Source organism: Pyxicephalus adspersus, chromosome 7 (assembly GCF_032062135.1).
Source record: "Pyxicephalus adspersus chromosome 7, UCB_Pads_2.0, whole genome shotgun sequence".
NCBI classification, from domain to species: Eukaryota; Metazoa; Chordata; class Amphibia; order Anura; family Pyxicephalidae; genus Pyxicephalus; species Pyxicephalus adspersus.
The window spans coordinates 8,272,630-8,283,472 of NC_092864.1; the positions used below are offsets into that span (position 1 = coordinate 8,272,630).

The window sequence follows — 10,843 nt, forward strand, 5'->3', positions numbered from 1 at the left end:
ATCTACCTGATATATAAAGGTATTTTTGTTAAATTGTATTATTTTGGGGATATGGCAATTGATTGGTTTATCTTTTTAAAAGGGGCTATCTCTTTCTTTAATATTGTAGAACAATCGTGTAAGGTATAATACTTCTATTGTATTTAATTGAATATGTGGTCATTAATATAAGTTTAGTCAATAGTCAACAGTTTATTAATTAAGGCTTATTTAGCTTGGTACACTAAAAACTCTTTTAAAGCAGGTTTTGGAAAAAATATATAATTGTGAGGGAATTACCTTAATGTTTTGTTTACAAGATACTGATCTTTCCATTTCTATGCTTGTTACAAACCAACTATTAATATATCTCTGCATATACTTACAAAGCAAATATATACAATATACCTATTAAAATCCTCACTTTTCTATTAAATACTTTTTCTTTCTGGAAAATGATAGGCCTATATCATGGAAAACAATACATCTATGCTAGAATTCCACATTCTTCCATCCTTCATGCAAGGTAATAATAAATTTTATATATTAAACTTTGTCTTATTTTTCTTAATCTATTTCATTGGGATTCTGGTAAACCTCACTATCATTACAGTGATATGTATGGATCGTCATCTGCACACCCCAATGTATTTATTTCTCTGCAACTTATCCATTATTGATATTTGTTACACAACTATTACTGTTCCAAAACTCCTCTACATCTTACTCTCTGGGAATAACACCATATCCTTCACACAATGCTTTATCCAGATGTATTTTCTCTTTGTAATAGCCACTAGTGAGAACATGGTTATATTTGTAATGGCGTATGATCGATATGTTGCGATTTGTCACCCCTTAGATTATCATCGAATACTTAATAAGAAAATCTGCATATTATTTATAATGCTTATCTGGATTTGTGGGGCTGTAAATTCATCTTTGATGACAAGTTCCACCCTGAAAATGATCTTCTGTTCTTCTGTCACAATTCACCAGTTCTTCTGTGATGTCAAAGCTCTCATCAACATTTCCTGTGGTGGGACTGAAATGTTTTACATTGTCATGTATACAGACATTTTGGTATTTGCACTCTGGCCGGTTATGTGCAACTTGATGTCATATGTCAAGATTATCAGAGTTATACTTTGCATTAAATCTAAGGATGGCAGAAGTAAAGCCTTCTCCACCTGCTCATCCCATCTCATTGTCATGGTCATCTACTATGGATCAGCTGTATCTGTATATATGACACCACCATCAGATCGCTATGAACTTCTGGAACAGATCTTAACAGTTTTTTACAGCACAGTGGTCCCCATGCTGAACCCCCTGATATATAGTATACGGAACAAAGAAGTGAAGAGTTCTTTGTGGAAAACAATGGGGAAGTACTAAATATAAAATACCTTCTCCTTACTGTGAATTAAAGAAAAGAGTATACAGTACAAAGCCTTTTTATTTTTCCAGCACTAAGCACAAATGATCTATATAGTGTGAGGAAGGTACAGAATATCGCTTGGAATATTAAACCATAATAATACCCATAAAACCCACTATATTAAAACAGGTTCATTAAAAATGCACAATAAACATCAACTTGAATCAACATGATGAAACTAACAATCATGAAGATTACAAAAAATCACATCAATGCATACCTAGCAAACTTACTTACCCCCCTCCCACACACACACAATTACATTTTTATCAGGTCACAAATGTTTGTTCACATATTTTTTTACACTCATACTATTGTGTGATGACATATTTGAAAGCGCCCCTTAGTATATATCCAGCTTGATAGAAATTAGATTGCAGTGTTGCAACCAAAAAAAAGTGCAACAAATGTAACTATAAATGAAGCAAGTTTGTGATAACATAAAAAAGTAACACTTACACAAAAAAACATCAAGCATTAAAGATTCAAACTGACCTGTAAAATGGACTGGAGATGCGCACAGAACAGCGTGCAGGTGTGCGCTAATCAATTGCTATCACCTCAGCATTGAGGTTAACATCTCCTTCTGAATCGAGCAGCTGAAAATGAATCGCTTTAATTGGCGTATTCCAGATCTTTGCTCCTTTTTGCAGGAAACCAGTAGGCTAGTTCACTAGAACTCGAGCCCGACTCGATACCAATGCCTCAATAAAACTGACATGCCATTTATTTATATATGAGGGCTGAGGAGAATTGTCATAAAAAAGGCATAACAAGAGAAAAATGGTGTTACAACAATTAAAAAAAAAAAGAGAAATTTATTATATCAATGTCAAGTGTGCAGAAAATTTCCTTAAAAAAGAAAAAAAAATCAAAACATAGTTACACTAGAAATAGAATGCACCAAATAAAAGTGAATACCTCACTTAAAGGAATGGGTGAGGACGGTTATCACTGAAAAATTAGTGTTGAGTGTAGGCTAACCACGACTCCCAAGTTTTATAGAATGCATCCATGTTGTTCTGCAGGGTATAGGGTAATTTATCATTTGTTATGATCCAGTTTAGATTGTGTTAGTAAAATCGAGTGGAATGGCCAAGGCTTTCCAATAGCAAGCAATCGTGATGTGAGCTGCTAAGAGAATATATTTATCTAATCTTAGGTACTGCGTCTGGTAGTTAAGTAAAGTTAAAGATGTGAATCCAGAACCTTTGGACTTTAGAACCACCGAGCATGAAACATGATGCCCAGCCGTCCACAGCCTCTGTAACACAGAAGGGAAATAGTCGGATTCAATGTATTAATCTGGGTGGGCACCATATACCATCTGAGCAAGACCTTATAGTTAGCTTCAATATGGGACGTGTTTAAAGAAATTGAAGACATAGAGGCAGCCAAAGCTTGCCAAACTTGAACTTCCCACTCCTCTGTCAGATCTGTGTCCCATTGAGACATATAAAACAGTCCTTTGTCATTGGGAAAAAGGGCTGCATAAACCACTAAAATTCTTCCCCTAGCATTAGTGATGGAACGGCATGACTTTTCAAATGTTGTACTTTGGGGGAGATGAGCATTTAAATTTAGATTGGATAAATTTTACCATCCAAAAAATCACCATTTTAGAAAAATCTCTTATTGTGCCACCATACTTCACGCCCCTATTCACTTCCAGAAAGGAAATCTGGGTCTCGATATAATGGAGTCAAAGGAGCGTGCTGGGAATAAAGAGCTTGATTGGTTTTTTGACCATCCCACACAGAGAGGGCATAGGAAAGGGAGGGGCAAAGAATTGCGGGAGGTTTTTTACTCGAGAGCCACAGTAATGCTTCAACAGGAATAGTTGGGCAGGACAGAGCCTCTAAGTCAGTCCATTGGGGTCTAGACTTCAAAAGAGTACATTATTATTTTTATTATTATTATTACTAAGCAGGATTTATATAGCGCAGGATAAATATATTATGCAGTGCTGTACATTAAGAAGGGTTGCAAATGACAGACAGATACAGACAGTGACACATGAGGAGCAGACCCTACCCCGAGGAGCTTACAATCTAGCAATGGGGGTTATGCACTCCCATGAGCTGGGATACAACCAATCACAAACAGAGACACTGAACACACACACAGGAGGGAGGGCACATGTGTTGGCTCAATCCAATCCAATGGCATTGACAGATTTTTGTCCCTCGGCAGGAGGTAATGTCTTTGGACAGGAAGGAGAGGTCCAGGATGGCTGAGGACAGTTGCAGTGGCAGCAGTGGGTCGCCCACACCAGGCGACACCCTGCCCTCGAACTTATCCAAGAACCAGCGGGTCTTTATGCTGGACTTGGTTATACGGATCGCAAGTCAGAACTTTTATATTTATTTAAATCTATTGTGTGTAATTATATTATTAATGAAAGCTGAACTCCGGATAGTTAGAAAAGACACAAAATAATACAGCAGTGCAAGCACCTAAATCAGCTGCTTCCAGTCCTTATACGGCAGAGCTTAGAGTGAGGGAGAGAAAAACAGCACAAACAGCCAATCAGTAAAAAGTTATTTTTAATAGGAGCAGAGAACTCATCAGCCCCCTTCTCCTTTTACTGTCTAATCGCAGTCCAGAGGAGGGACAAGACCTGTAAGTGTCACAGAACTGCAACAGAAAAAATTAGGGTCTTCTATTCTGCAAGACATGGCTGTGGTGTCTGACAGAGCTGGATAGAAAAAAATTAAAATCCTTTGGCAGCTTTGATTCAGCTTTTGCCTGGAGTGTAGCTTTAAACTTTGACCCCACCTTCCTGACTAATCCAGTGCTGTGCTGTATGGTGTTACCTCTCTTGTTCTTTCTACCTGTACAGGCTCTTGAATTAAATTTTGGCATTTTGCATTATTATAAATATAAATATTATTTAGTCAGCTTTAGTTAAATGAGGATATTTTGTAAACTTCAAAAGCCTGTACAGGGTATACCCTGAGATACATAATACAACTCATTCATAAACATGTGAAAAATTCAGTTAACATAAAAAAAATGGTGATATTTTTAGTAGAAATGAAGAAACAACATTCTGACCAATCACATTCTTTTTTTATTATGCCTGAGAAAAAAAGACAAATCCTGATTGGTCTACATTGCTCTACATTTCTTCCCCCCTATTCTCCACATTCTATATATTTAGGGTGTCCATATCAGAATGTTCAGCAACCAATCAGCAGTCGTGATATCATTACCAGGTCACTGTGATAAGAAAGTTGTGATTGGCCAGTGGGGATATTGCACACAGCCTATCAGCTCAGTCATTTATTCTGCACTGTGATTCCTGGGATCTCTTTGGTTGATGGCTGTGCAGATGTCTTCCTCTCCATGTGTAATTTGTGTTTGTTCTGTTTCTGCCATTGGTAATCTGTATGGTCAGCCTGTTATTCTGATCATCTGGCTTCCTTGACCTGCAATAAATCTACATATTGAATGCTCTTATTTGATTGGCTGCCTACACGTTTCTTGTCAATTGACAGCCAGGAATCTGGCATTTTCAGCAGGATATCAGTCCTGATTGGCATTTATTGATGAATAAGGGTGTACAGCTCTGATCTGAGATTTGTGATGTCAGTGTTGGGCCTCCCTGCGACATGGATTCTGTTTGCTGCAAATATGGAGGGATGGGGCAAATTTACAGATTTTTTAGTTTTCTTGTTTAGACTGTGATTGGCTTAATGATGGTTTGTTTGGGGCTTGTATGCCCTGGTGTGAAAAATGGGTAAATCTTGGGTGAAAAAAATGTATAAATAGACTCTAAAAAAAATGTTGGTAGTTTTTAGGTCAGTGATTTTTTTTTTTTGAAGGTGAACAGAACATTCTTTATTGTAAGTAATTTTAAAACTTTTTATTATTTCTTTTAACAATAACATCAAAGTATTTCCTGGGGGGCAGTATGTCTCACCCAGGAGTGGGGGGCAGTATGTCTCACCTTGGGGTGGGGGGTAGTATGTCTCACCTTTAGGGGTGGGGGGAGCAGTATGTCTCACCTTGGGGTGGGGGGCAGTATATTTCACCTTTGGGGGTGGGGAAACATTCTGTATCACCCTGGGGTTCAGAGGGAGCAGTCTCAACTTAGAGGGTCTCTATGGCAAAATGCAAGATTGGGTACCCCTGAGATGCCCTACCTTTTTGGGAGTATAAAGTGTAGTCGCAATAATTCTATGCTATTTACCATTCCATACAAAATTTGAGTAACTTATTCTGAATATTGCGTAGAATCAACTTTGGGAATTGCAAATGGCAGGGTGCAAAATAAATATAGTAATCTGGGCAAAATATTCATTTTAATTGTTGCAATTCTAATAAACCATGACAGAGGGGAGGATTGCCATCTCCCTGTAGATCATTAAATGAGGTACAAAATATTGGGGGATAGTTATCTTTAAAAAGCATCTGAAATGAGGGGTGATCTGGACACTCAGGTAGGTTATAGCCCTACAATTCCATTTAAATTCAAAATTCTGCATAAGCAGAGATACCAGGTTTTCAGGAAGAGAGAGATTGAGAGATTCTGATTTGCTTCTATTGAGTTTGAGTCCCGAAGCCTTTGAAAAAATTGTGAGTTCTTTAAATAGGTTGGGCAAAGAAGTTAAAAGAGGAGGTGATATATAAAGGGGTATCATCCGCAAACAAGCCACATTTATGCTCTGTGGAGCCACACTACCTTTAATGTCCTGGTTAAGTCGTATAGCTAAAGACTGCAAATAATAAGGCATATACGTCTGTAATTGGCTATTTCAGTGTGATATTTACCTGGCTTGGGGGTTACACTTATATGAGCTCTGCTGTCATCAAGCAGTACCACATTGCCTTTACGGAGGTAGTTGGAAAAAAGAGTCAGATGGGGAGCTAAGACCTCACTATACATTTTATAGTACAGGTTGGGAAAACCGTCAGGGCATGGGGCACTGTTAGTTTTGAGAGATTAGATAGCTTTCAAAGTCTCTGCTGTTGAGAATTCTTTATCTAATATTTTCACGTGGGACTTATGTAGTTTAGGTAAAGGCATTCTGGAAAAAAAAGAGTGCAAATTGTCACTAGAAAGTGAAGATGGCTTTTTATAGAGTTTGTTGTAAAAAGCATGAAAAGCTTCCAGAATCAATTTTGAATTCTGGGATAGCCGATCATCAGATAGCTTGGTTTAAGGCAGTGCATGGAAATGACTTTTGGGGTTGAGCTTGTGTGCCAACAGTGAACCTGGTTTGTCGCCCCAAGTAAAGAATTTATGTTTAACCCTACCTAAAGTTTTTTCAGCTTTAGTCGTCAGACATAAATTCAGTTCCGTGCAGAGCGCTTCTCTTTGGTCCCTCAAATTCTCATGGGAGTTCTGTTTTTGACGTTTTTGTAATTGTAATAAGGCTTATTGTTTTTTATCTATTATGAGTGATGATTGTTTTTTAAGTTTGTAGGCTAATAAGATAACAACACATCTAATATGAGCTTTATGTGCTTCCAAATTAATAGCAGGAGAAGAGGCCTGAGGATTATTGAAACGAAAATATTCAATCAGGGAATTCTGCACAGTCATGCTCTGATTAGGGTCACTTAAAAGGAATTCATTAAGCCTCCAAGCTGTTCTGGGGTATTTGGTGCTCAACCCTACAAAGTGAGCAACTAATAGGGTGGCCAAAATGCTTGCAGAGTGCAAGTATGGAATGCAGGGAGTAATAATAAAAATATGATATAACCTGGTGTATTGTTTATTGGTCAAGGAATAATAAGTGTTATCCCTAGTTGAGGGATTGGACTCTCGCCATGCATCCAACAAATCAAAGCTGCGCAACAAATTGGCAAAAAGTAAGCTTTTTTTAGGTAGGTGCTTGTAGGTAGCAATAGATGTCTTATTTAATATCTGGTCTAGGGCCAGGTTAGAATCACCCATTAGGATCAAGGATCCTTTAAAAAAGGGAGTCAACTTGTGTAACATAGCGGTAAAAAATGATATTTGACCTGAGGTGGGGGCATGAAAGGTCAAGATAGAAAGTAACATTCTGCAAAATTCGCCCACCACCATAGGGTAGGGACCATCTTGATCTCTTGATATGTTCAGAGAGTAAGGTGAAAGAGACTGATTTAGAAAAACATAGATTCACTCCCCTCTTTTTTTCCTAGCATTAGACAGAAAAACCAAGGGATAATTTTTATGTAAATATTTGGGATGGGACATAACTGTTTATTGTGTTTCTTATAAGGCCAGGACATCAACTCGCATTGCATGGTAATATTGAAAGACTTTGACTCTTAACCAATTTTTACAACTTTTTGCATGGAAATGTATTTTTCATTGTAGGCTATAATTCTTAGTCATAACTCACTGATATTTAATACATTTATTACATTTACAAATAAACGTTAAATAACAAAACACAAATATCTGGTAAAAAAAAAAAAAAAAATATTTAAACATGTATAACTGTACAGTAGCATATAATATATATATATATAATATAATTAAATATATATTATATGAATATTTCTTTGTATTGTACTAAATACAGCTATTTTGTTTTGAGTCCAATACAAAATTATTTGAATTTCCTGCTGTTCTGCCCACACCAACGCATGCACCAACGTCACCGGGAAACTCGACGGGAGATCGTCTCTGCCTACACCGGTTGGAGATCGAGGAGGAAAGACGTGTCCCCAGAACCTGCGGGGACCAGAAACATAACAAGGTAAGTGTTTTTTTTTTTAGTCAAAAGCTACCCCGAGTGTGACTTGGGAATACCGATTTTCGCCTGGAAAATCCACCCCAACTCATACTCGGGAATACGGCTAAGGCCCTGGACATTATGCGTCAAAAAAGTCAAGTTTTGTTTATCAATAGCAATGAAACCAAAACAACGTGACGGGATGAGACCAAACACGCAGCACAGAGCAGACTAATACTTAAACCATATTTGGATAGCCCATAATCCAAACAACATATCAAGTGGAGAACCACACAAATAAATGCATGTGGGGTGGGGAGGGAGGAAATGCCTTAATGAGCAAGATAGCAAGATAACAATACAAGATAACAAAACATAATTGGCACAAAAAAAAAACAAAAAAATGGTCAGAGCACCTGACCAAAAGAGGAGCAGGGTCCACTCCAAAAGAGGCCATGTTTACCTCTCCAGACCTCTACCCAAAAAAAACACACAGACATAAAAAAAAATTTAATTATCACAGAATGTAAAAACAAAAAAAAAAATTTAAACTTAAACATAAAGGCATGTACTGTATCAATAAACACTAAATGAAAAAAAGGATATCATTTGTTTCCATTCCGCAATAAAGGAGGATGGCTATCAAGTTAACACTTCTCAATGGAGGAAGTCCCTTTAACCTCCTGGGAGGTTCATTTCTGTCCTGTTTTATATGTCTAAAACTGCTACATTGTTTTTCATGAAAATGTATTTTACAGTATAATATAATAGTATGAGAAAAATAAAGTTTGAAAAAATCATGTCAAAATAAATTAAATAAAATAAATTGAAAAAATAAATAAATATTATACTCATACTATTATATTATACTGTAAAATAAATTTTCATGAAAGACAATATACTGTATGACAGAATGTCCCTAAAAAGTGTCAGGGAAGTGTTAAAGGCTCCAGGGAAAGACTGTGTTTGGATAGGTTTTTAAGAAGAAACCAGGGATTTTAGGGCCCTGAAGCCGGCCAAGGGAAGTGAGGGGGGGTTCTTTGGCCCAACCCAATCCTGATTTGGGTTTTAGGCACCTGCACTCAGGTGCAAGGGAAAAGAGAATTGATCAGGAGGAGGCTGAAAGAGAGCCACAGTGGGTTCGAGGCTGAGAGAGAAACAGAGTGAATTCCAGGCTGAGGGAGAGCCAATGTGGATTCCAGGCTGAGAGAGAGAGACAGAGTGTTCAAGGCTGACAGACATCCAGAGGGTTCCAGGCTGAGAGAGAGACAAAGTGGATTCCAGGCTGAGAAGAGAGCCAGAGTGTTCCAGGCTCAGGGAGAACCAGAGTATTCCAGGCTGAGAGAGAGCCAGAGTGGATTTCAGGCTGAAGAGAGAGCCAGAGTGTTCCAGGCTAAGAGAGAACCAGAGTGTTCCAGGCTGAGAGAGAGCCATAGTGTTCAAGGCTGAGAGAGAGCCAGAGAGTTCCAGGCTGAGAGAGAGACAGAGTGGATTCCAGACTGAGCGAGAGCCAATGTGGATTCCAAGCTGAGAGAGAGAGACAGAGTGTTCAAGGCTGAGAGAGAGCCAGAGGGTTCCAGGCTGAGAAAGAGACAAAGTGGATTCCAGGCTGAGAAGAGAGCCAGAGTGTTCCAGGCTGAGAGAGAACCAGAGTGTTCCAGGCTGAGAGAGAACCAGAGTGTTCCAGGCTGAGAGAGAGCCAGAGTGGATTCCAGGCTGAAGAGAGAGCCAGAGTGGTCCAGGCTGAGAGAGAGCCAGAGAGTTCCAGGCTGAGAGAGAGACAGAGTGGATTCCAGGCTGAGCGAGAGCCAATGTGGATTCCAGGCTGAGAGAGAGAGACAGAGTGTTCAAGGCTTAGAGATAGCCAGAAGGTTCCACGAAAGCCAGCAGACAAACAGTACTACAAAGTTGTGAGTTATCCGTACTGATATAGTGTATGTGTTAGGAAGAGAGAGCACCATGTGAGGTAGCCAAATGTCCAGCCGGGCTGCTGTTTATTGTTTTTGTTGTACAGTTGTCGAGAGTGTGCTATACCACTTGGCTAAAGGAATAAATACTGCTCCTATTTTGGACTTTTGGAGTCTGCTGCCTATTATCTGCCCTGTAAGCATCCCATTACCATGAGAAACTCCCTGAGATCCCACAACTGCTTTTACACATATAGATCTACTGCATTGAATTCAATACAGTTATTTTGTATTGAATGCAATACAAATAGATTTGATTTTCCTGCCACGCCCCGAACGGAACATCTGCATGCACCAACGTCACCAGGAACTCCCCAGTGACTCATCCCAGCCAGCGGGAGGAAGAAAGAAGACAGGGAGGATGATGGAGGGTGCCAGCGGCTCAGGTAAGACTCAATTTACTATCATTTTCCATCCTAACTTCCTCAGGGGACCTGTTTAACATCAAAGTGCAACATTAGAAGATTGCTGCTGCTCTTCTACAACACCACCACCATCTGGCGCCCACGCCTCCAGGATTTTTCCTTTCTTCTACCCCTGTATTTGGAGTCACACCACTGATTCCAATCTCTTCACATAAGCTTCCAATATTGCCCTTTGATATTTACAAGTCCCCTGAGGAAGTCATATAGGGCGAAAGGCGCCAGGACACAAAATATACTTGCCTTTCCCATCCAGCTCATGTGATATTGGAATCTGAACTGCAGGTTGTTACGGAGCAATTATCTCTATTGAGAATGTGTTTGTGTGATACTGATACACAGGAAAGGAAGTTGTTTCAC

The 10,843-nt window shown here is 38.9% G+C and overlaps 1 protein-coding gene across 1 annotated transcript; it reads left to right on the forward strand.

The window, feature by feature from the left end:
* The first annotated feature begins 450 nt into the window (after positions 1 to 450).
* Positions 451 to 1,377, forward strand: LOC140334642 (olfactory receptor 8D1-like). Its single transcript, XM_072416881.1, has one exon. The coding sequence runs from the start codon at positions 451 to 453 to the stop codon at positions 1,375 to 1,377; it is 927 nt and encodes a 308-aa protein (XP_072272982.1).
* The last annotated feature ends 9,466 nt before the right edge of the window (positions 1,378 to 10,843 follow it).

Bases quoted from the DNA above. Each gene is read 5' to 3' on its own strand.
- LOC140334642 (XM_072416881.1), top strand. From the start codon at position 451: ATGGAAAACAATACATCTATGCTAGAATTCCACATTCTTCCATCCTTC.